This window comes from Pogona vitticeps, chromosome 1 (genome assembly GCF_051106095.1).
Source record: "Pogona vitticeps strain Pit_001003342236 chromosome 1, PviZW2.1, whole genome shotgun sequence".
Classification (NCBI taxonomy): domain Eukaryota; kingdom Metazoa; phylum Chordata; class Lepidosauria; order Squamata; family Agamidae; genus Pogona; species Pogona vitticeps.
Window position 1 is genome coordinate 340,329,463 of NC_135783.1, and position 26,774 is coordinate 340,356,236.

The window sequence follows — 26,774 nt, forward strand, 5'->3', positions numbered from 1 at the left end:
AACAATGGATTAAAATAATTGTAAATGTAGGGGTCATGCGAGATTTGAGGAACTGGTAGTACAGATAGAGAAAAGGTCAGTGAAATAAGATAATGAAAAGGATAACAAATAAAATTTAAGCAACTCTAATAGAAGCAGGAGGGGACGTGGTGGCACTGTGGGCTAAACCGCAGAAGCCTTGTGCTGCAGGGTCAGAAGACCAAGCAGTCGTAAGATCGAATCCACGCGACGGAGTGAGCTCCCGTTGCTTGTCCCAGCTCCTGCCAACCTAGCGGTTCGAAAGCATGCAAATGCAAGTAGATAAATAGGGACCACCTCGGTGGGAAGGTAACAGCGTTCCGTGTCTAAGTCGCACTAGCCATGTGACCGCGGAAGATTGTCTTAGGACAAAACGCTGGCTCTATGGCTTGGAAACGGGGATGAGCACCGCCCCCTAGAGTCAAACACGACTGGACAAAAATTGTCAAGGGGAACCTTTACCTTTAATAGAAGCAGAGGACCAACAAAATGTTATTAAAACAATGTTCGAGAAGATGTCAGGAAGTAGGTACTTGTTTTCGTATGTTATAGTAATGTGACAATATATTGAAATTCTGGAACTTGGTCTTCAAGGTAATAAATGAAATAATTAAATGGAATATAGAGGCTTCCTCTAGGATAGTTCTCTTATCCGTATTTGATGAGGAGCAATGGAGTTTGGCAACAAAATAATTAATTTCAAATGTGTTATCAGCAGCAAAATTAATGATAGCAGGGAATTGGAAAGTTAAGGATGATTTTCTGTTAGATAAATGATACCAAGATGCTTGGAACATCATTATCAGGGATGGCAACTTCAGTCACAGGATTCACTGTCAAGTCACACTGGTGACTCGACTCGGAATTTTATTTCCCAATGACTCTGACTCAACTTACTATTCGGAACTCATCTATCCCTCCTTTTTTTCTTGGGGGCGGGACAACTTGCTTTTAATAAGGACTTGGACTTGGGACCTAAGACTTGGACTTGGGACTTGATAAGAAGAACTGGGACTCGGACTTTGGACTCTTGATGCAAAGACATCCCTGATAGATATTAATGATGAATTAACATGTATTATCAAAGTAAAGAAAAGGTGACATAAATAAGAATATTTTTATTCATAGTTGGGAAAAAGTTGTGCAACTTCACAAGAATCAATGAAGTTTTAGAAAGGGAATGCAACACAGTAAATAGTAGAATAATTGCTTTTATCACCAGATGGTCCCAGTGGATGGGAGCATGTTACTGTATTGTTAATGTAAAGGTAAAGGTTCCCCTTGACAATTTTTGTCCAGTTGTGTTCGACTCTAGGGGGCGGTGCTCATCCTCGTTTCCAAGCCATAGAGCCAGTGTTTGTCTGTAGACAGTTTCCGTGGTCACGTGGCCAGTGTGACTTAGACACGGAACGCTGTTACCTTCCCACCGAGGTGGTCCCTATTTATCTACTTGTTAATGTGGTTTTGTGTTAATTATGGGGTTAAGGTTTTCTGGGGGGTATTGTTTGCAGCCCCCCCCCCGGACTGCATGGTGCTATTCTGACACAGACAAAGAGAGCTTTTACTCAGCATTCTGTGCTTCTGTGCCAGTCATCTTATTGCCTCCCCCAGCCATCAAGTATATGCTTTGAGCCAAGCTATACATGACAGAAGCCAATTGTTATTAGTTGAAATCCATTATTGTCCCAGGGACATTATTTAAATGGACCTTTGTGATTCAGCAATCCGTACATGCACAGAAATAGGTGTGTGTGTGTGTTTAGTCGTTTAGTCGTGTCCGACTCTTCGTGACCCCATGGACCAGAGCACGCCAGGCCCTCCTGTCTTCTACTGCCTCCCGGAGTTGTGTCAGGTTCATGTTGGTTGCTTCGCAGACACTGTCCAGCCATCTCATCCTCGGTCGTCCCCTTCTCCTCTTGCCATCACACCTTCCTAACATCAAGGTTTTTTCCAAGGACTCTTTTCTTCTCATGAGATGGCCAAAGTACTGGAGCCTCAGCTTCAGGATCTGTCCTTCCAGTGAGCACTCAGGGTTGATTTCCTTTAGAATTGATAGGTTTGTTCTCTTTGCAGTCCAGGGGATTCTCAAGAGCCTCCTCCAGCACCACAATTCAAAGGCATCAATTCTTCGGCGGTCTGCTTTCTTTATGGTCCAGCTCTCACTTCCATACATCACGACAGGAAAAACCATAGCTTTGACTATTCGGACTTTTGTTGGCAAGGTGATGTCTCTGCTTTTCAAGATGCTGTCAAGATTTGTCATCGCTTTCCTCCCAAGAAGAAGGCGTCTTTTAATTTCAGGGCTGCTGTCTCCATCTGCAGTGATCATGGAGCCCAGGAAGATAAAATTTGACACTGCCTCCATATCTTCCCCTTCTATTTCCTAGGAGGTGATGGGACCAGTGGCCATGATCTTAGTTTTTTTGATGTTGAGTTTCAGACCATTTTTTGCACTCTCCTCTTTCACTCTCATTACAAGGTTCTTTAATTCCTCCTCACTTTCTGCCATCAGAGTGGTATCATCTGCATATCGGAGGTTGTTGATATTTCTTCCGGCAATCTTAATTCCGGCTTGGGTTTCTTCCAGTCCAGCCTTCCGCATGATGTATTCTGCATATAAGTTAAATAAGCTGGGGGACAATATACAGCCTTGCCGTACTCCTTTCCCAATTTTGAACCACTCAGTTGTTCCATGACCAGTTCTAACTGTTGCTTCCTGTCCCACATATAGGTTTCTCAGGAGACAGATAAAGTGGTCAGGCACTCCCATTTCTTTAAGAACTTGCCATAGTTTGTTGTGGTCCACACAGTCAAAGGCTTTCGCATAGTCAATGAAGCAGAAGTAGATATTTTTCTGGAACTCTCTGGCTTTCTCCATAATCCAGCGCAAGTTAGCAATTTGGTCTCGAGTTCCTCTGCCTCTTCGGAATCCAGCTTGTACTTCTGGGAGTTCTCGGTCCACATACTGCTGAAGCCTACCTTGCAGGATTTTGAGCATAACCTTGCTAGCGTGCGAAATGAGTGCAATTGTTCGGTAGTTGGAGCATTCTTTGGCACTGCCTTTCTTTGGGATTGGGATGTAGACTGATCTTTTCCAATCCTCTGGCCACTGTTGGGTTTTCCAAACTTGCTGGCATATTGAATGTAGCACCTTAACAGCATCATCTTTCAAGATTTTAAATAGTTCAACTGGAATGCCATCACCTCCACTGGCCTTGTTGTTAGCCAGGCTTTCTAAGGCCCACTTGACTTCACTCTCCAGGATGTCTGGCTCAAGGTCAGCAACTACATTGTCTGGGTTGTCCGGGATATCCAAATCTTTCTGATATAATTCCTCTGTGTATTCTTGCCACCTCTTCTTGACGTCTTCTGCTTCTGTTAGGTCCCTCCCATTTTTGTCTTTTATCATGTTCATCTTTGCGCAAAATGTTCCTCTAATATCTCCAATTTTCCTGAACAGCTCTCTGGACTTTCCTTTTCTGTTATCTTCCTCTATTTCTTTGCATTGTTCATTTAAGAAGGCCCTCTTGTCTCTCCTTGCTATTCTTTGGAAGTCTGCATTCAATTTTCTGTAACTTTCCCTATCTCCCTTGCATTTTGTTTCCCTTCTCCTCTCTGCTATTTCTAAGGCCTCGTTGGACAGCCACTTTGCTTTCTTGCATTTCCTTTTCTTTGGGATGGTTTTCGTTGCTGCCTCCTGGACAATGTTACGAGCCTCTATCCAAAGTTCTTCAGGCACTCTGTCCACCAAATCTAGTTCCTTAAATCTGTTCTTTACTTCCACTGTGTATTCATAAGGGATTTGGTTTAGATTATACCTGAGTGGCCCAGTGGTTTTTTCCTACTCTCTTCAGTCTAAGCTTGAATTTTGCTATGAGAAGCTGATGATCAGAACCGCAGTCAGCTCCAGGTCTTGTTTTTGCTGACTGTATAGAGCTTCTCCATCTTTGGCTGCAGAGAATATAATCAATCTGATTTCGATATTGCCCATCTGGTGATTTCCATGTATAGAGTCGCCTCTTGTGTTGTTGGAAAAGAGTGTTTGTGATGACCAGCTTATTCTCTTGACAAAACTCTATTAGCCTTTGTCCTGCTTCGTTCTGACCTCCAAGGCCAAACTTCCCTGTTGTTCCTTTTATCTCTTGGCTCCCTACTTTAGCATTCCAGTCCCCTAGAATGAGAAGAACATCTTTCTTTGGTGTCAGTTCTAGAAGGTGTTGTAAATCTTCATAGAATTGTTCAATTTCAGTCTCCTCAGCAATGCTGGTTGGTGCATAAACTTGGATTATTGTGATGTTGAATGGTCTGCCTTGGATTCGTATTGACATCATTCTATCATTTTTGAGATTGTATCCCATTACAGCTTTTCCCACTCTTTTGTTGACTATGAGGGCTACTCCATTCCTTCTACGGGATTCTTGCCCACAGTAGTAGATATGATAATCATCTGAGCTGAATTCGCCCATTCCTGTCCATTTTAGTTCACTGATGCCCAGGATGTCGATGTTTATTCTTGCCATCTCCTGTTTGACCACCTCCAGCTTCCCAACGTTCATAGATCTTACATTCCAGGTTCCTATGCAGTATTTTTCTTTACAGCATTGGACTTTCCTTTCACTTCCAGGCACGTCCACAGCTGAGCGTCCTTTCGGCTTTGGCCCAACCACTTCATTAGCTCTGGAGCTACTTGTACTTGTCCTCCACTCTTCCTCAGTAGCATGTTGGACGCCTTCCGACCTGAGGGGCCCATCTTCCAGCGTCATATCTTTTAGCCTTTTGTTTCTGATCATGGGGTGTTCTTGGCAAAGATACTGGAGTGGCTTGCCATTTAGAAATAGGTACAGAAGACTAAAGTGGGCCATTTGCCAACTAAGAAGGGTGAAAAACTCTCTCCTTGTAACAACTCATCTGTCAGCACACAAGGAATTCCCTGCTCTACTGACAGGTTATCTGTAAAGTGGAATTTGGCCTTTATGTAGCATGAATGGAATCGAAATGGCATTATGTTGTTTTTGCAGTAGCAGTGTACTGATATTACAGCCAGATAAGCTTAGAATGGAGGCAGTGTTTTAAACTGTTGTAATTCTTGCTTTTAAAAGCTCAGTTGAGAGGAAAGTTTCATGTAGCATTGAAAAAAAAATCTGCTTCCTTTTCCTTAATTGTTTTTGTATCAATAGCCACTTTTTAGTGACATCTTATATTTTTGGTAAAATGTATAAAGTACAGTGGTACAATGGTGCCTCACTTGACAACATTAATTCGTTCCAGCGAAATCGCTGTAGAGCAAAAACGTCAAATGAAAATTAAAAAACCCATTAAAACACATTAAAAACTGGTTAATGTGTTCCAGTGTAGAAAATACCTAATCGTCTAGTGAAGATCCTTCATACAGCGGCCATTTTCGGGTGCCTGTCTTGCGAAAAATGCCTCCTAAAAACAGTGGGGAGCCATTTTGAGCAGCCGGTGGCCATTTAGAAAACCTGACGATCAGGGAAAAACCCTATTAAAACATCGCAAAAACATCATCGTGAAGCAGATTCATCGTTATACGGGGTAATCGTTAAGCTGGCACGACTGTACCTCGACTTGCTAACGTCTCCACTTGCGAACATTTCAAGTTATGAATTGCTCCATTCGCAAAATGTTGCTTCGACCTGCAAATGGAGCCTGACTTGTGAACGGGAAAAAAAAACCTTTCCTGCCCTTATTTTGACCTAAGTTCATCTTAGGTCAAAAGAAGAAAAAATTAAAAAAATTCTCCCCCTAGTAGTAGAGTACAGATTAACCGACTTTGCATTAGTTCCTATGGGAACTAATGCCTCTACCTACAAACAGCACCTCGACATATGAACGAAAAACAGCCTGAATGGATTAAATGGTTTTCAGTGCATTCCTATGGGAAATCTTGCCTCGACTTATGAACTTTTTGATGTACGAACGCTGTTCCATTACGGATTAAGTTTGTAAGTCGATGTACCCACTGTATTTTGCTTAAAGAAATACACTCTATAGTTCAGATAGCTGAATCCAAATTTAATCCTACTTACAAACTCCCATGGAAACAAATTGAGCTTTTTAGTCACAAGTAACTTCTTCCATTGGGTTTAGTGGGCCCACTCTAAGTAAGCCTAAGTAAGAACACAGATGGAACTCTAGCTCCTGTCCTCTGAAGATGCCAGCCACAAAGACTGGCAAAATGTTAGGAAGAAAAACACGGCCAAACAGCCCAAAAAACCCATAATAACCATAAGATTAACATTGTTTGTTTCCATTTTCCATTAACATTTGTCACAATATTCTCAGCCTACTTTGTATCCTTTGATCTCTGGGTGATTTCAAAATTTGCTTGATGTTTATGAGTAGGTACCTGCTTGTTTTATTGTATCATGTGATAAAATATGAAATGTTACATCTGTGCAAACTGTTTGGTATAAGGTGCATTTTTTCTTCTTTTTTAGTTGCACAAGTCCGAAATGTACAGCATGCCAAGAAACTGTAGTGAAAGATAAGGTAGGGTTTTCCTCATAATAATTTCTTGGGTGCCTATTACAATTATATACAGTATTCTCTAAGGCTTTCACGGCTGGGATCTGATGGTTGTTGTAGGTTTTTCGGGCTGTTTGACTGTCTTCTGGAGGTGTTTCTTCCTAACGTTTTGCCAGTTTCTGTGGCCAGCATCTTCAGAGGAAGGAGTTCCAACTCTTGTCCTCTGAAGATGCCGGCCACAGAAAGTGGCAAAACATTAGGAAGAAAAACCTCCAGAACATGGCCAAACAGCCCGAAAAACCTACAATAGCCATATTATAATTACAATTCTCACTGTGTTGTTTTGCTTTGCAAATCTGTTTTGTTATACTGTATGTATTTCAAACAGGAAAATATCTATTTTGGTAACAAATTTTGTAATGTATCTTTATTTGCCTTAATTTACAGAATTTTTCTTGATTTCTTGCACAGCTAGGCTTTTTCAGAATTTGAAATCTTACGACTTTGTAAGTCTTTCTAAAAGATCCCAGTTGCTTTTATTTCAGTCTTTGGAAGATGGACTGACATGTGAAAAGATTTTTGATGTATATGGTATTAACAGTTGACTTAATCTACAGAGGCAGGGAATCAGTAGATTGCCAGTACAAACATGGTAAATGATGCTGTTTCAATGCATAAGGATGAAACTTCTTTCACAATTGTTTCAATGAATATTTTCTTCACAACTTACTGTAGGGCAATTTATCTCTTCCCTTTTATCTAGTTTTCTCTTACAGTTCAGTTAGCCTTGCTGCATTTTTGCTTCACAAAATGAGTTATTATGGACAACTACTGTCTTGTTTCATCTATCTGTTATTTGGAACATTTTATTACTGTGTGTAGCTTTTATTGCATCACAAAAACCCATTTCATATTCCTCTTGCACACATGTACATAGGCTCTATCCTCACAAGGTTTTTCTCAAATGAGATTGGAGTCCATGTGGTCCAATTGGATGTTTTCCTGGTAGCCCTGGCATCCAAATCCACTTCTATTGTATACTTATTGGCTGGCAGCAAGACATTCTTTTTCAACCCACATCTTCCAGTGATACTGAACTGTCTAAAAAACAGCAGAACACTTTAAAAATACAAAACATTGTTTGTATATATAGTGATACAAACAATATTATTAACAATGCAGGAACAGGTGATAACTTTATTGGAACAGTAAGGAAATAAAACAAAAATAAACAGCGCGCTTTCAATGATAATTTATCTTCTTCAGGCTGTGCACCAAATTCTTGTAGGTGGTTCCAAAATTATATGTTTTTATTAAAGCCCCCAAACTGTTGTGGGACCAGGATAAGCTTCTTAGATGCAAATTGTTGCAGTCTGTAAGAAGCCTGTGGGGAAAGGGTGTGGCTTCAACTCCCCTCGCCAATGTTTTGGAATTTATCATTCAACTCTTTAAACAAAGGGCGACCAAGCAATCTGATCCCCCCTCGTTTCCCCTTTCCATCTTTTGAAACTCAAAGAATTTCTGTTTGGCAAGGAAAAACAAGAGACCTCAGAAGCATGGACAACATCCATCAGAACCGGGATGATTTATTTATTTATTTATTTATTTATTTATTTATTTATTTATTTATTTATTTATTTATTTGATTTATACCCCGCCTATCTGGACCGATGATGATGATGTTAAACCACCGGGAACAGCCAATTTTAGCTAAATTAAAGCCAAATCAATAGTTTTACCTGGTAGATGCTTTCTTCAGCCTGCAGTGCTGTTCGTCTGGTGTCAAAGAGTCCATGATGTTGAAGAACTCACATTGTTCTTCATTTGATGCCCTGGCTAGCCAACTGGTATCACCTGTACATGCATTTGTATTGCTTAGGGAATCATTAAACCTTTTCCTGAACTCCAAGGCCATCACAAACACTCTTTTCCAACAACACAAGAGGCGACTCTATACATGGAAATCACCAGATGGGCAATATCAAAATCAGATTGATTATATTCTCTGCAGCCAAAGATGGAGAAGCTCTATACAGTCAGCAAAAACAAGACCTGGAGCTGACTGCGTTCTGATCATCAGCTTCTCATAGCAAAATTCAAGCTTAGACTGAAGAGATTAGGAAAAACCACTGGGCCACTCAGGTATAATCTAAACCAAATCCCTTATGAATACACAGTGGAAGTAAAGAACAGATTTAAGGAACTAGATTTGGTGGACAGAGTGCCTGAAGAACTTTGGATAGAGGCTCGTAACATTGTCCAGGAGGCAGCAACGAAAACCATCCCAAAGAAAAGGAAATGCAAGAAAGCAAAGTGGCTGTCCAACGAGGCCTTAGAAATAGCAGAGAGGAGAAGGGAAGCAAAATGCAAGGGAGATAGGGAAAGTTACAGAAACTTGAATGCAGACTTCCAAAGAATAGCAAGGAGAGACAAGAGGGCCTTCTTAAATAAACAATGCAAAGAAATAGAGGAAGATAACAGAAAAGGAAAGACCAGAGATCTGTTCAGGAAAATTGGACATATTAGAAGAACATTTTGCGCAAAGATGAACATGATAAAAGACAAAAATGGGAAGGACCTAACAGAAGCAGAAGACGTCAAGACGAGGTGGCAAGAATACACAGAGGAATTATATCAGAAAGATTTGGATATCCCGGACAACCCAGACAATGTAGTTGCTGACCTTGAGCCAGACATCCTGGAGAGCGAAGTCAAGTGGGCCTTAGAAAGCCTGGCTAACAACAAGGCCAGTGGAGGTGATGGCATTCCAGTTGAACTATTTAAAATCTTGAAAGATGATGCTGTTAAGGTGCTACATTCAATATGCCAGCAAGTTTGGAAAACCCAACAGTGGCCAGAGGATTGGAAAAGATCAGTCTACATCCCAATCCCAAAGAAAGGCAGTGCCAAAGAATGCTCCAACTACCGTACAATTGCACTCATTTCGCACGCTAGCAAGGTTATGCTCAAAATCCTACAAGGAAGGCTTCAGCAGTATGTGGACCGAGAACTCCCAGAAGTACAAGCTGGATTCCGAAGAGGCAGAGGAACTCGAGACCAAATTGCTAACTTGCGCTGGATTATGGAGAAAGCCAGAGAGTTCCAGAAAAATATCTACTTCTGCTTCATTGACTATGCGAAAGCCTTTGACTGTGTGGACCACAGCAAACTATGGCAAGTTCTTAAAGAAATGGGAGTGCCTGACCACTTTATCTGTCTCCTGAGAAACCTATATGTGGGACAGGAAGCAACAGTTAGAACTGGTCATGGAACAACTGAGTGGTTCAAAATTGGGAAAGGAGTACGGCAAGGCTGTATATTGTCCCCCAGCTTATTTAACTTATATGCAGAATACATCATGTGGAAGGCTGGACTGGAAGAAACCCAAGCCGGAATTAAGATTGCCGGAAGAAATATCAACAACCTCCGATATGCAGATGATACCACTCTGATGGCAGAAAGTGAGGAGGAATTAAAGAACCTTGTAATGAGAGTGAAAGAGGAGAGTGCAAAAAACGGTCTGAAACTCAACATCAAAAAAACTAAGATCATGGCCACTGGTCCCATCACCTCCTGGGAAATAGAAGGGGAAGATATGGAGGCAGTGTCAAATTTTATCTTCCTGGGCTCCATGATCACTGCAGATGGAGACAGCAGCCCTGAAATTAAAAGGCGCCTTCTTCTTGGGAGGAAAGCGATGACAAATCTTGACAGCATCTTGAAAAGCAGAGACATCACCTTGCCAACAAAAGTCCGAATAGTCAAAGCTATGGTTTTTCCTGTTGTGATGTATGGAAGTGAGAGCTGGACCATAAAGAAAGCAGACCGCCGAAGAATTGATGCCTTTGAATTGTGGTGCTGGAGGAGGCTCTTGAGAATCCCCTGGACTGCAAGGAGAACAAACGTATCAGTTCTAAAGGAAATCAACCCTGAATGCTCACTTGAAGGACAGATCCTGAAGCTGAGGCTCCAGTACTTTGGCCATCTCATGAGAAGAAAAGAGTCCTTGGAAAAAACCTTGATGTTAGGAAGGTGTGATGGCAAGAGGAGAAGGGGACGACCGAGGATGAGATGGCTGGACAGTGTCTGCGAAGCAACCAACATGAACCTGACACAACTCCGGGAGGCAGTAGAAGACAGGAGGGCCTGGCGTGCTCTGGTCCATGGGGTCACGAAGAGTCGGACACGACTAAACGACTAAACACACACACAAACCTTTTCCTGATTTTTCCTGAATAATATTATTGTTATGTATAGATCTGTGCCCAGACTGTGTGGGTTGGCACAAGTTGCCATCTTGGCAACTTGTGACAGCCATTATGGTCAAAAGCTATTATGTGTTGTTGCATGCTTCACTGGTGCTTGTTTGATCCATTGGGACCCAGAGAGCTCCTGAAGTCACTCACTGTATATATAGTCTATGTGGGGTGTAATTCACAAGAACTTGTGCAGAATTGAACTCGTTAGTGTGATTTTTGCTGCAACAAGTTTACATGGCTACCCCATCTTGCATTTTGGGTATGGAATACAACACCATTATCTGAAGCATAAATTCATCAGCTATTTCAAGAAACTCACCCAGATCCAAGGAAATGAAAAGGAAAGGATATCATTCCTAACACCCATCCATGAGTTGAAGTAGGCTGCAATCCATCAAAGTGCTTGTCGCAAATGAAACTTGTTAGTCTTCAAGGTGTCACAAGACTTCTTCTTCTTGAGTTTTTTTCTTTAACAGCCTAATACAGCTGCCAAGCCCCCTCAAAATATTTTTGTTTGCCCATTACTCATCCATGAGACAATATATGTGTGTGTGTGTGTGTGTGTGTGTGTGGAGGGCACAGCGTTCCAGAAACAACTTCTTACTGGGCCACAGACAGAAACCTTTTTCAGTACTTGATAGGGGAGAAACTAATTTATTTGAAGGAATAGCTTTCTACTATTGGTAATACCAGTGACATTTGTGTGGGCACACAGCCGATTTCATAAACTGGCTGAAGATTTCATTGGGTTACGAAACTCCTTTCTTTGCTCTGTAAAGCTTATTTGCAGCTGGGCTTCTATAAAAGCAAATCTCTTACCAGCCAAAGGTCTGAAAGATAATGTACAGAAGATGGTCTATAGCCAGCTTTTTGCATTTAAAATAGGATGTTAGATCCTTCTCTCCTTTTTGATTTGTTGGGAGACCTGCTGAAAATTCATGGCTCCGTATTGTGTTGCAAAACCAAGGCGATGCCTTCTTGCGCATTCAGTTACTGTACTTTTATACTCCTCACCAAAAAAACAAAAAACAAATAATAACAGCAGAGCAAAGAAAGCTTGAAATGCAAACAACCTTCAGTTGCCTGTGTACATAGCACAAAAGAACATGATATAAATAAAAATTTACCCTTCCCAAGCTACATCAGGTGCCATAGCAAGACTGCCCTCTTGCTGTCCATGCAGAAATCAAGACGTTTTTGTTGTGCTGATTTATAGCTTATGATGACAACAGCAGCCATTGTAGGCTGCAATTAGCTCATATTGTTCTTGAAATATTGCTCTAAAAACATTTTCCCTCATTTCATGTAAACCTGTGTTTTCATATAGCTCTTAAAGAAGAGGTAGTTTATTGAGCCACCTGGCTATTAAAACCAATCGTGTTTTTTTTTAAAAATCAAGCAAGTCTACATTCATATTAAGGAAGAATTTGCCCATTGCTATAACTGTCTCTTAAATGTTTTTCACTTCTAGATATTTAAGGATAACTGCTGTCGGAGGGAGCTGCTTGCCCTTCAGATATTCTGCAGAAATGAAAGTAAAGGTTGTAGAGAACAATTGACTCTGGGACAACTGCTTGTAAGTAGTGGGATACCTCATATTAACATCCCCACACTTTACAGAGTGGTGTGTTTGCTGTTGTGTTAGACACAGTGATCCAAAGATACACGTTCTGGTAGCTAAAATAGGGGAGCATATAGAGATGTGCAAGGCGTTTCATCGCTTTTGGACTTTGACATCCTGAACATTGCTAATGTGCAAGAATAATATTGGGGAATTAAGAGTAGATGTTCCTTCTCCAAAATTGCATTAATCATCTTTAGTCTGATCTTGACAGTCAGTCCTCCCAAGCAACCTGCGCACCACTAAAAAGGAGGTGAGTCACCCAAAAGGTGGGCAAAAAAAGGACACTTTTGTATAAAATTGTATTGATTTTTTTTAAATGTGTGGACACAGAATTGGAAATTGGCTGGAGTGCTGTTGTCCTGTGCAGTCTCATAAGGACATTGTGCAAGCAACGTGACCTGTGTCCTCAACTGTATGTTGCACATCCTGTACTCTCCCTTTTTGTGCCACTCATTGCACTCCCTGTTGTGTGATCAGGTGATGCTGAAAAAAAAAGGTGTTCTTTTGTGAGCAGATAAATGCGGTAGGATTTTTGCCTATCACTTAAAAATGTAAACACAATTAATTGCAGGGAATCGGATTTGAATGAGAAAGACAGTAACTTGTATATCTGCTCGATCTCTGCTCATGGTGGGCTAGGAACTTCCACCTTCCGTTGCCCTATTTTTGTTCACTCACTGTACCCAACATTATGCCAGATCACACTTCAGTTACTTGTTGCCACTGAGAGTGGCTAAGAAATTCTTGAAGTATGACAATATAAAAGTAACCTGATCTTTCACCTTCAGTGCTAATGTGTAGTAGATCAGAACAGGTATGCTAGCAGTGCAGATCCAAGAAAAACTGTATGGTCCAAGAACATCACCAAAAGGAAAGACTAGTATAACGCTTATAAGCAATTTATACCTAGAAAACTGTAGAAAGGATTGCTGTACATGGGAGTCTACATACGGGGCACACAGTCATTTATTATGAAAGTAGAAAAATTGGTGTTTTGAAATGAGGGATGCTTAGACATGCTTAATTAGGTTTTTTTAAATGACTAAAGTAACGAGTGACCCGATGTGTACTTGTTTCAGATACATCTGAAAAATGACTGTCTTTTTGAAGAACTTCCATGCCCTCGTATTGATTGTAAAGAGAAAATACTAAGAAAAGATTTGCCAGAGCATGCAGAAAAGACCTGTAAATACCGGGAAACAACGTGTAAATACTGTAAAAGTCAAGTTCCAATGATTATGATACAAGTGAGTATTGTAACAGGCATGTGAATTGGTGTGTGTGTGTGTGTGTGTGTGTGTGTGTGTTGTGTGTGTGTGTGTTTTATAATCCAAACTGAAAACTTTTGAAAGGTTTTAATGACAGGAGAGTCATTTATTCCATGAAATAGTGTTTAGATTCATAAATCAACTTCAGACTGTGGCTTCAAACAAGAGTGAAAAAAACAAAGTTGTGGTTTAGATATTCAGACAAACCACAGTTAGTGTAGATTTATCTTGCCATAGAGGTAGGTCTGAACCAGGACAGCATCCACTGCAAGAGGATATCTCTTTATTTGACTCTCTTTCCTGTTCATATTTTGACAAAGCAGATGAAAGCAAGTTCTGCTCTTAATTAGAGGAAATCAGGTGCTTGTTTGGAGGTCTGTTCTTTTGGTTACAAGAACCATCCTTTTTTTAAAAAAATCATCTCAGGCAGCCTTTCAGTGACTCTCAAAATAAAGATGAAAAACAATGCACACATTTTCTCTGCCTGTGCAGAAGGAGTGTGAGTGTGTGTGCATGAGCACAAAATCAGAGCTATACTAATTAAATATTTTCCTAAACATCACTGTGTTCTAACAAGGATGCATAGCTTTCAGAGCTTGGAATGTTCCTTTTTAAAAGGAACTTATTACATTCTTAGTATTTGGGATCACCTGGAGATTGTTAAAGTTACCATTAACCATCTGCAAGAGTAGCCTGTTCCATTCCTCATTTCAATGCCAGGTGGAGCTGTTGAGAGATAAGATGAAAATCTTCACTAGTTCCCTCAAGTGGATAGTTCTGTTTGTTATCCATTGGAAATATTGTGAAAAGCATAAAGCAATGCTTCCCTTGATGCCTTTTTCCAAGATGCTCTGAATTACAGTCCCCACGCCCAGGCCAGCCCAGTCCAACACATTGAGGCGGCTGGAATTTTGGAGACTCAGTGGCCAAAATCGTATTGCTTAGTGCAGTAAAGTAGACTAGAGTAAGGCCATTGAATTACTGGGATTTGGTAGGTCAGCTTCTCTATAAGCATAGTAAGCCATAGTTAGAGTAGGCCCATTTTAATCTATGAACTTTATGAAAGAATTGACTCACTATATTCTCATTTATTCTCTGGAGCTACTCTGGTTGCGACTTACTACGCTAAGCAGATGGGTTAATGGTAATTTTGGAACCATAGCATTCTTAATTTTTGAGTAAAACGCACACAAAAATATTCTGTGACCTGAGTAGCTTGGAGTAGAAAATCCACAGTTCAAATCTCCCTTCTGCCATAAACGTGCTAGGTGACTTTGAGCAAAGCAGAATTTTAAGCCTCATACACCTCATATCTGAATATGGAGATAACTCTGTTCCTGCTTTACATATTTCTGGTACATCAAATGCTTTGAAAAGCATCCTGTGAGCCATCAATGTATATTACGTATTCTTAGCGCTCCTGATTCATTTAAAATGGCTGCTTTGTATAGAAGATATTGTAATTTTATTTTCTGTTCTTAAGGCGGTTTATAATCTCCTTTTTCAGTCAGGTCAAGACAAGGCGTGTGGCTGTCCCAGAACTTGTAACTAGCAGTTTTGGTACACTGTTGATTAGTGTGAAATTGACACACAGGGGGAGAAAGTAGGGAGTGGAGATGGAAGCAAGGAATCCAAACATTTTGACTATCTATCTATCTATCTATCTATCTATCTATCTATCTATCTATCTATCTATCTATCTATCTATCTATCTATCTATCTATCTATCTATCTATCTATCTATCGTGGTGCCACGCATAGCGAGGTTAATCCGTTCCAGATTAACCTTCGCTATGCGAAAACATCGCTGTACGGATCAAAAAAAGCCATTGGAATGCATTAAACATCGTTTAATGCGTTCCAAATTGGCAGAAAACTCACCGTACAGTGATGTTTTCCGGGTCCGGCAGCCATTTTTGCGCCCTCAGTAAGCGAGGGGAGGGCGCAGCGAGACCGCGGATCAGCTGTTCAGCGGCTTCAAAATGGCCACCGGAACAGCCAAAAGGGCCGGGCACAGCGTTTTCGCGCCCTTGGTAAGCGAGGGGAGGGCGCGAAAACGCTGCGCGCAGCCATTTCGGCTGTTCCGGCGGCCATTTTGGACCCGCTGAACAGCTGATCCGCGGGTCGCAAAGCGAAGGTCGGTAAGCAAAATGCTTACCGATCTTCGCTATGCGAATTTCGCCCATTGGGGCCGACGTGATGCCTTCGCATTAGCGATCCCGGAAAAGGGATCGCTATGCGAATTCATCGCTGTACGGGGCCCTCGTTAAGCGAGGCACCACTGTATCTATATACACAGTGGTGCCCCGCTAGACGATGATAATCCATTCCACTGAAATTGCTGTTTAGCGAAATCATTGTCTAGCGAAAAGCATTTCCCCATTGGAATGCATTGAAACCTGTTTAATGCGTTCCAATGGGGAAGAATTGTCGTTGTCTAGTGAAGATCGACCATAGGAAAGCCGCTTTGCAAACCGCCGATCAGCTGTTTAAATCGCTGTCTTCCGAAGCTTAGGTCCGAAAAACACCTGTTTGCGAGCGCGGAGGGAGCTGTCAAAATCATTGTCTAGCGAAAATCGGTTTGCGAAGGGTGGACCAAACATTGTCCAGCGAAATTCCCCCATAGGAATCACTGTTCTGCGAATCATAGCGATTGCAAAAAGTCAATGTCTAGTGAAAAAACTGTCATGCAGGGTAACTGTCTAGCGAGGCACCACTGTATATTGCAAGCTACAGCTCTTTTCTTTTCTGGAGGTTCTCAAGCCTCATCAGCAGCTTGGCATGGAGGTGGGGGCGGGGGAATTGCTCAGAGAAAATTGAGTGCCTGGACTTGTGTAAGAAGTGTTTTCTGCTAGACCGAAGCCACCACTAGATTAGCAATGAATGAGAAATGTATTTGTTTTTCATTTGAGGACTTATGAAACTTACATTTCCTGAATTTGAACCTGAACTGGAACACAGACATTGAAATCTTTACACTCTTGAATAGGTTTACTGTGCTTTTTTTGGAGGGGGGGGGAGAATACAGATGTCTGTTATTCAAAAAAAAAAAGATTGAAAAAAGGTAACATTTTGTGCAAAAAGTGTGTACAAAATCATTTCACTCAGTGGAAGGATTACATGCCGCAAATGTGTGTGTTTTAAGTAGTGTGCATAAAAATTCGTATTGGAAGAATGAGAACCTGAGCAAAACTGAGTTTGACTCTTTGCCCAACCTCTCTTTGGATACAATCTGTTATTGTTAAAGAGACTAGTTTTGTTTTTTAAATATCTGATACAGAACTCTTATTTCCTCACGAGGTTCTCTTTGCTGCATACGAATACAGGTGTATGAAGCTCTTTCCGTTTACTCAGTGTGCAAAGTCCCAGTGTTTATGCAGAGTGACTCCGTTGTAATACATATAAAATAAATGTCAGAATCCTGTTGGCCTTTGGGTAAGGTCTATATAAATTCCACAGCTAATTGTGGCTAATTGATGAAAGACTTGATCATCTGCATCAGTTGCCTAGTCACATGTCTGAGTATGCAACTACAATGCATCCTTGCACATTTTGAATTGGCCGCAGTTAACTGAGGCAAGTTACCCAAATCTCACATGCACACCAATAGAATTCTGGCCAAATACTATCATGTAGTATATTGCAAACAATATTAAGATAGAAATGCAGAGAATCTGGTTACGTGTGGCTAGGAACATCTGTGTTGTCAGTCTGTTTAAAATAAGGTTCTTCATGACTGCCTTGGCAGCTGTCAAGAATGGTCAAGCACAAAGCAAGACTCACAACCAGCAAAGAGGGAGCATAACTGTGGGTGCTTCCAGACAAAGAGCTTATCAAACAAGTACTGTAGTCAAAAAGCATTGCACAACTATTTCGTTTTCCCTTTCTACTTTTTTTCTTGGTAAGAAAAAAAGTAAAAAAAAAACCTGCTAGGAGGATTACAAATGGAAAACAGTGAGTCCCCCTTCCCACTTCCTCAGAAGTCCTTTGTACTAGTGCAGGAGACTGAAGTATTGAGTGACTAAAACTTAAAAGCAGACAGGTTTCCTGCAGGATTCTGTACAAAGTATGAGAAGCTGTCCTGGCAGCATTAGTTTGATATTGCAAATAATGCAAAACTGTCTACAAAATATAGGATTAAGATTTATCTTTGAATAGTATTTTTTTTTCACCCTCATGGATGATTTGAAGAAAGAAAGATGTGCTTTTCTGCTTAGTGTAAGAATGCAATAAAGAATATTCTGACTGCGTATTGTCTGCTTTTAGGAAATGTTTTAAATCTCGTCATGTTTTCCTTACCCTTGAAGTGTAATGAAGTGTTTCAGTGTTCTCTGTGAAGCATATTACGCACTTTCAGAGAAGTGATGTGATTTTCCCACATGCTTTTCTCCTAGAAACACGAAGATGCAGACTGCCCATGTGTCATGGTTACATGTCCTCATAACTGCAGCATTTCAGCCCTCCTGAGAAAAGAGGTAAGGGATGCGTTGCAAAACCATTCATTTAAAAAAAAGGAGTCAGAGAATATCTGTCCCTTTATCACTCAGCATAGAATATATCTTTTAGTAGTATCATTCAAGAAGCATGTCAGAAGCAACTTTACTAAGCATATTTACTACAAAATGAGATTTAAAACATTCATAACCTTGTTGGTTATATCGGTGATTTCTGACTGATGAAATAAAGCTGTAGTGGTGATTGTATAAGTTTTCTCTTGTGTTCAGTCCTTTTCTAAAGTTAGAACACTTTACTGTATCAGCATTTAGTAATCTTTGCAGCATTGAAGTAGCTTAGGAAATCTAAAGTTTTAGCATCATGGACTTAATTTAGTCTTTTAGAGACTTTAACAAGATTTAACTGAGCAGGAGAAGTTAAACATCTTTAATCTCTCATATATGTGATGCTTATCTGTTGACCATGGGAGCAAAATATGCAGGTATTTTTTTTAAAAAAAAGCATTGGATTTTAAAACATTTAAAATTTGGCTTTGCAGGTGTATATTACTCCAGTGATTCTTCATTTTATCTGTATAAATATTCATAGAATTATAGAATAATTGAGTTGGAAGCAGCCTCTAAGGCCATCAAGTTGAACCCCATGCTCAGTGTAGGCATTCAGATCAAAGCAAATCTGAGAGATGGTTGCCCAGTTTTATCTCCCTATAAGTGTTTGTGTTTAGAGATATTTGCAGGGCAGACTTAGAAGGGATTGTAAAGTTTCTTGACTTTTCCCTCAGCTCCAACATGCATATACTCTTTTGGGGGGGGGGGGGCTTATTTACTGATTCATGCCTACCTCACCTCACCCATCTTCAACACTGGAAATAAGTGGAAAAATAAATCTGGGAGCTGTTCCACCTTTGATACAGGTGACTAGTTGGCATGAATCAGAACAAGGGTGGACCATTTCCAGAGACTTGTCTAGGGGCTGGACACACCTCTTGCAGGAGCTCTGAAGGCCCGAACAATCTAATATTTTAAAAAAGATTTTAAAAGTTTCCTCTAGTCCTATATGGAATGCAGGGGCAATGTCACCATGTTTTTGGCCTTCTCGGGTATATCTGTCTTATGCTTATGGGGGGTGCTTTTTAAAAATGAAAAGGCACTTTCTGTTTTGGAAAAAATTCCCCAGCCGTAAAATAGGCTAGGAGGAATATGTAGAATTTACCTCCTAAGAGGTGTAAGGATTCTTTAAAAGTAGAATTGGAAAGTATTGAGGCACACTAGGAGGGTTTTGGGCATTGCATGTGACCTGTACTTTGCCCAGTGCTGAACTGAGAAAATATTTATGATGAGCCATGTAACTATCTATGATTCTTCTTCATGGCCTCTGCGAATCACACCCTGGGTGATTCGCGGCTGTGCAGAGCCTCATCAGAAGATTCTAGAGCAGTGATGGCGAACCTATGGCACGCAAAGCCCTTTCTTCTGGCACGCGACAAACCTTTTGATTTGGCTGCAGCTGGGATTCCACCTTTCTCTTCCTGTTCTGGGTCCTTTAACTTCCTGTCTGTCCCCATGATTCCCTCTTTAACTTCCTGTCCGTCCCCATGATTCCCCCTAAAACTTCCACTTCCTGTTCCGTTTCTGGTCTTCCAGGCGGCACGGCAGCCACTGGTTTCTTCCCCACCCCCTCATTTTGGGCACTCGAGCCAAAAAAAGTTTGCCTCCACTGTTCTAGAGCTTCTGCGGTAGCAATGAACATATTAGAATATGCACCTCCCCACCTGTACAAGTACCTTGGCATCAAGTGTCCCCTTTCAGGCTGCGTTGAGAACCTCATATTTCTGCTTCTGCGAGTAAAAGAGAAAGAGAGCTTATTCTTGATTCTTCTTGTTATCAATATTTTCCTTTTAAACTATTAGATCAAACTCTTTATCATCAGAGATTTTTCTTTTCCCCTCGCTTGGCCTCCGGCCACAGCAAAACCCCCCCCCCCCCATCATCAGTTTTTCTCCTCAGTTGTGATAATAAGATCCCGCTTTCCGACAGACGCGCCAAGTGCCTTTTCTATTTGGGAGAACAACATCAAACTTCCTCCTGTACCCATTGCAAAAATTTTAAGCATGGAGTTCTTCGATCTCGCCTCTCGAGGCTAAAACTCCGACTTTGGGAACAATCCTTACAACCAGTTCAAATGGCCCAACTTCCCTGTAGGGCCACTTCCCAAACCAAACCAATGGAAAAAGCTGTTACTGAATAATCGAAACAGCATCCGTCAGCTACACCAGCTCGTTCTGAGTCTCCATCTGCATCATTTAAGACCTCAAAGACACACAAATCGAAACCCTCCATACCAAAGTCCTCAACTTCGAAGACAACTTCTAAACGTCAGAGACCTACTGAAGTTGCTCCAGCTCCGGAGCTTGTTCCTCCTAAACAAGCTAAACAGTCTAAGCCTACAGACATCCCACCACAACCACAACTCTCTGAATCAAATTTGGTCGCATCTCCCTCAGATGATGACAGACTTCCGTCTCATCAACCTTGTTCTCAGTCTCCAGAATGGGATGATAAAGTCAACCAACTAACGTCCTCTCCTCCCAGTCCACAACCTTCCATTCCTTCCAGCAATCCTTTGGTTATTCCACCGCTTGAGGATTCCCATCCTGAATGGCTCAACACCGTTCCATATTCAGTACCCTCGGATCGACCACAGATCCCTAACCAGGGCAGTCGACGTCAACAATCTCGACAGCTCGCTTTATCGCGTGTGGTTCAAACTCAGGCTCAGCACATGCATCGGGTTGCCGTTTGCCCCTATCAGTGCTCTGCTCGATAAACTGCACCAACTAGTTGACCAGGTGTTTTACCCGGTTCGATAATACCATCTAATAGTCGGCTTACCTCCCGACAACTATCGGTGTCGAAGTTGCCACATCACCGAGAGGTGACTATACCTCAACCTGCTCCCTACTTGGTATCGAAAAAACCTCGGATGGTCAAGCAGAATTCAGCCACACGTGAGGCTTTTGCAGCTCTGGCCTCTCGATACTTTCCTACTACAATAGATGATGGAAATCACTCTTCACACTCAGCACCACCAGTGTCAATTTATTCTACTGCTATGCCATTGTATCAGCAACCTCCGTTTCGATACAGGCTTTTATATCGACGATCCTTGATATTCATCCTGGTCGGTGGACACTCACTCTATTCCGTTACATCTACACAGTTCCTGTCCTCTGGTAAATCCAAGTCATCGACCCCGGCACTGTTACGACACTGAGCCCTACCAATCGAGGTCTGTTGACGCTCAACTACCGTCTTTTGATGTCGACGATCCTCAACATTGACAGATGTCTGTGGACATGCTGCCTCCATCTTTTCTGACTCATAACTGCCAATACTATGAGATTCAGCCTCTCGACACGGAAGTCGATTGACAGTCCATCGACTCCAGATGTGACCTCGATGACTCTGACCATGGACCTCAGCCACAGACTCCATTGGTGTTACTTACGTCTCCAGAGTCGGACATTGTCGATACCAACCCGCCGTCACCAACAGAGGATTTCCAGACCTATGCCCAACTTATGATTCACATGACTAAATCCCTTGATCTGAAAGTCCACCATCGACAGAACCAGCCGATCATCTATATCAGAGGCCCCCAACCCCCGGTCCGTGGCCCAGTGCTGGTCCACAGCCTGAGCTGGACTGGGCCACGAAGACAGACCTCCCACCCCCCTGCACGCACTCACCCCCACACAGCCTGTTTGTGCCTGCGTGCACACTCTAGCATGCCCATGTGAGCACCGCACTGCCATTTGCTAATGCTCACGAGAGAGCTCCCACCTGCACAAGCACTGCACCACTGTTTGTGCATGTGCACAAGAGAGTGTGTGCACGGGAGAGAGCACTCATTTGTGCATGAGCATGAGCACAGGGGGTGCCCCGCCTTCCCCAGCCGATCCGCAGGGTGAAAAAGGTTGGCAACCCATGATCTATATGATCTGATCTCTAAAGATACAACCACTCCAGTGCGCGTATCGATGTTGCCATCTCTCAGCACTGCGCAGAGATCCTGGACAAAACCAGCTTCCTCCTATACCATATCTAAGCGGATTGATAACCTATATAGAATCCATGACCCAGGAGCCATTTTCCTCCAAAAACAACCAGCTCTAAATTCTCTATTTGTCGAAGCTTCTCAATCGAGATCTCAACACCGACAATCTTTCATATCACCAAATAAAGACAGCTGACAAATAGACTTCATGGGTAGATGGCTTTACTCTTCCGCAGCCTTCACCATGCCAATCACTAATTATCAAGAAGCCATGGGAACTTATCAACACTTTCTCTGGGACAACATGTCCACCTTCATCATTCCAAAAAGCCATCGACAAGGAAAGCCTACCTGTACAAATGGAAGAAATTTCAATCCTTTACCAAATCTTCCTCATCATCCTCCATCAATCCATCACTTTCCACTGTTCTCCATTTCCTCCTACATCTCAAATCCAAGGGCCTCTCCATCTCATCCTTGAGAGACTACCTTTCAGCAATAATATCAAACCAACCTCCAAATTCTCCAGCAGCAAACTTCTTCAAACATCCAACAACGAAATGTTTTCTGAAGGGTCTCTCTCATATCTACCTCAATACTCGACCTTCCTCTTCCACAATGGTCGCTGACCATCTTGTTTTGAAACAGCTTACCAAAGCTCCTTTTGAACCATTAGCTACAACTGACTTAAGACTCCTCACCTCTGAAACAGCTTTTCTCGTAGTCATCACCTCGGCTCAACGAGCTAATGAATTGGCAGCTTTACGCTATGACTACTCTTATCTACAATTTTTTTTGCCAATAAGGTGAAGTTATTCATGGACATTTCTTTCCTCCCCAAGATTGTCTCTCAATTTCATCTTTCCCAGCCGATTCTCCTTCCTTCATTTTTTCCGTCACCTTCTTCAAACCAAGAAAAAATACCCCATACGTTGGATGTCAGAAGAGCTCTTGCTTTTTATCTCCAACGCACCCAACCTTTTAGACAGTCATCTCATCTCTTCATAAGCCATCAGCTACCTACAAAAGGCCATCAGGTGACTTCCCAATTTATCTTCAGATGGGTCACCTCTACCATTCATTTGTCTTATCAACTACATTGACAACGAGCCCCTAGAGTGGTTCACCTTCACCAGGGCAGTGGCAGCCTCTACAGCCTTTCTCTGCAGCGTATCTCTTCCAGACGTCTGCGCCTCTGCCACTTGGGCACAGCCATCCACATTTATCCATCATTATAGACTCGACCACCAGCAGAAGTCTGATGCGGCATTTGGACGTGCTGTTCTAGCCTCTACCTTGGTGTGACACCCTGCCTCTGGGTAAGACAGCTTATTAGTCTCCCAGGGTGTGAGTCACAGAGGCCATGAAGAACAGGTTACCCTCCTGTCATTGTTCTTCAAGTGGACCTCTGTGATTCACACATCCCGCCCGTCCTCCCCTCTGTCACGCCATTGTTTGCTTACTGTTAAGCGGCGATTGACACAACTGAAAGGGGACGCTTGGCACCAAGGTACATATACGGATGGGGAGGGGCATATTTGAATGTGTTCATTGCTACTGCAGAAGCTCTAGAATCTTCCGATGAGGCTCCGTGCGGGCATGAATCACCCAGGGTGTGAATCAGAGAAGTTGGCTCGAAGAACTGCAATTACATATGGGTAACCTGTTGATTGTTCTTCCTTTTGCTTTGATAGAATATTTTTTAGTCTGTTTCATGGCGGTCAGCTGACCCCATGGAAGCTGAGTATAAAACTTTGGGAGATGTTAACTAGATGTTTCTGAAATATGTATGAGAGAACACTCCCAAGACCCTCCGTATTCAGCGCATTAATGAGCTTTGACAAAGATTTTCTCTTGGACTGAGAAGTAAGGCTGCCAAAAGTGGAAGCTGGGGATTTAGTGGTAGTGGTGGAATATAAAATGGGGAAAAGTGATATGAACAATCAGCTAGTTCTCCCCAAAATGTTGATAACAATCCCATTAAAATCTCCAAGAGTGTTTTGTGACTTTTTAGACCAGCTGCCCTGCAGGTGAAATGATCTGTGGAGGAGGCTGAAGAGCCAGGGAAAGAAACAGTGCCTGGAAATTATATGTGGTGATACATCTGTGAGTTATCCAGTTTAGGAGTGGGCAAGGCAGTGCACAGATAACTATGGTAAATTTAGAAAATAGTCATTCTCTGATAAACTTTACCAGACAGCATGACGCAGATAGTCTTGACCTAAACCCTTACGTACTATTAAGGAAAGAAAATAGAAAAATAAATGTTTAGTTCCTATTCTGGAAATGCCAGTTTAGCTCACCACCCACCGGGACTTACAGTAATCAGTACCAGCTCTATCTTCTCTTCCAAGCCCACTGCCATACTCAGAGGATTTCGGGGGAAAGGCAGTGTCTTATTTTTAATATATATATAAAATAGTATTTTTTCTACTTTTCCCTCGGTTGCAACCGGAGTGATTTATTACAATATTTAATCTTGTCTTATTCATTTAATCTTGTCTTACTCTAACAAAATATTAATCTAATCTATTCTACTTAAGTTGGTGTAGATTTCATCCAAGTATGAAGAGGTTCCCATTTATTATTATCCAGTCTGTCATTCAATGTATCTGTCAAAATATCCATTTCTGCTAGTTCCAGAATCTTCTCAATAAATTCCTTCTTTGTCGGCACCTTTGTAGTCTTCCACTTACTGCCATATACAGTTCTAGCTTCAGTTACCACGTGTAAGGTCAAGCAGGTCTTGTTTTTTTCTGAATGTAGCTGGTAATATTTTCAGTAAGATTTCTGGTGTCAAAGTAATTTTATCTCCTAAAATTTTCTCTATCATTTCATGAATCATTTTCCAAAAGTCCTTGGCTCTATTGCAAGTCCACCACATATGATAAAAGCTCCCTACTTTCTTTTCACATTTCTAACACTTATTAGAAACATTTTTAGACATGTTTGTTAATTTCTCTGGTATTACATACCATCTGTAAAACATTTTGTATATATGTTCTATTAGATTTATAAATTTAGTCATTTTAATATTTTGTTCCCAAATTTGTGACCAGGCACTTAGTTCTATATTATGACCTATATTTAGAGCCCACTTTACCATGCAGTCCTTCACAATTTCATCTTCCATTTTTTGCTCAATTAAAGTATTATATAAACCTTTAATCAATTTTTCCTCTGAATCTCCTGATCAAATATAAATTAAATGTTTTGCATTGCTTATCATCTTGGTACCATAGGTAGGCATGCCAGCCTAGCCTTAAATCATGCCCCTCAATTTTTAAAAGTCTCTGATTTTGTAGAGTAACCCGTTCTCTCACCCAGGACAGAACTGCTGCTTTGTAATAATTCGTTCAGTCTGGTAGACCAAACCCTCCTCTTTGTTTATTGTCCCGAAGAGCCTTAAGTTTTATTCTTAGTTTTTTCCCATCCGAAACAAACATGGTCATTATCTTATTCAGTTCTTTTAAAAAATCTTGTTTTAATAATATTGGAATTGTCTGAAAGAGAAAAACTAGCTTTGGTAATATATTCATTTTTATTGCAGCTATTCTACCCATTAGGGATAATTGGAGTTTAGCCCATTTTTGCAAATCTACTTTGATTTCTTTCATTACTTCCTTATAATTGTCCTTCATTAATGTACTTGGGGTTTTTTTTTTGGTCATATTAATTCCTAAGTATTAATTCCTTTTTGTCAAATTAATTCCTAACCGTACACGTTTCTCGACATTCAGAGTGTTTTTGTAATTCTTCTTTTTCTTCTTTTGTCATATTTTTCATCAGAATTTTTGTTTTTTGTTTATTTATTTTAAGACCTGACAAACATCCATATTCAGTTATTGTCTCTACGTACTAATGTTTATACTGACATCATAGGCTCTTCTAAGATTATTACTAAATTATCAGCATAGGCTTGAATTTTTGAAATCTTCTTTAAGCTTTAAACCTTTGATTCTGTTATCTTCTCTAATTTGTTGGTTCAGGACTTCCAACATGAGAATAAACAACGGACATCCTTGCCTTGTGCCTTTTTCAATTTGAATTGTTTCTGTCAGCTCTCCATTCACTTTGATTCTTGCTTCTTTTTTGGAATATATTGCTTTAATTTCTCCTATGAATTTCTCTCCAACTTCCATTAATTGCAACTGTGTCAGCCAAAACTTCCACTTCATATTGTCAAAGGCCTTCTCTGCATTGAAGAATATTAATGCCATCTGTTTTCCAGGGTGGGCTTCATAGTATTCCAAAACATTCAATATTATCCTAATTTGACTTTTTGGTAAGAATCCTGATTGGTCCTGATGAATGATCTGCACCAAAACATTTTTCAGTCTGTTTGCTAATATTGATGCAAAAATTTTATAAACTAAATTAAGTAACAAAATTGGTCTATAGTTTTGGATTTCTGATTGATCTGTACCTTCTTTATGTATCACTGAAAATATTGCTTCTTTCCATGAAGTGGTAATTTCTTTTTCTATTTCTAGAAGTGTCTTAATTTGTACTAGAGAACAGAGAAACCAGAAAACATTAGGAGGCTCTGTCGCTGCTTCGAAAATTTTCCTGCTATTTGTTCCATGAGAAGGGCCCCATTAGGGAATA

At 41.1% G+C, this 26,774-nt stretch overlaps 1 protein-coding gene and 1 long non-coding RNA gene across 12 annotated transcripts in view; one reads left to right on the forward strand and one right to left on the reverse strand.

Moving 5' to 3' along the window:
- Positions 1-26,774, forward strand: part of TRAF3 (TNF receptor associated factor 3) — a 137,519-nt gene that overhangs the window by 90,014 nt on the left and 20,731 nt on the right. For all 11 annotated transcript variants that reach the window (XM_020793595.3, XM_078383802.1, XM_078383803.1 and 8 more), the window contains 4 exons: positions 6,477-6,528; positions 12,235-12,339; positions 13,467-13,634; positions 18,050-18,130. In XM_020793595.3, coding sequence (XP_020649254.2) covers positions 6,477-6,528; positions 12,235-12,339; positions 13,467-13,634; positions 18,050-18,130 — 406 coding nt within the window. The remainder of the gene's footprint in view (positions 1-6,476; positions 6,529-12,234; positions 12,340-13,466; positions 13,635-18,049; positions 18,131-26,774) is intronic.
- On the reverse strand, positions 6,982-12,059 carry LOC144586103 (uncharacterized). Its single transcript, XR_013540836.1, has 2 exons — positions 10,720-12,059; positions 6,982-8,396 (listed from the first exon to the last, which is right to left on the reverse strand). It is a non-coding gene; the product is annotated as an uncharacterized LOC144586103 (long non-coding RNA).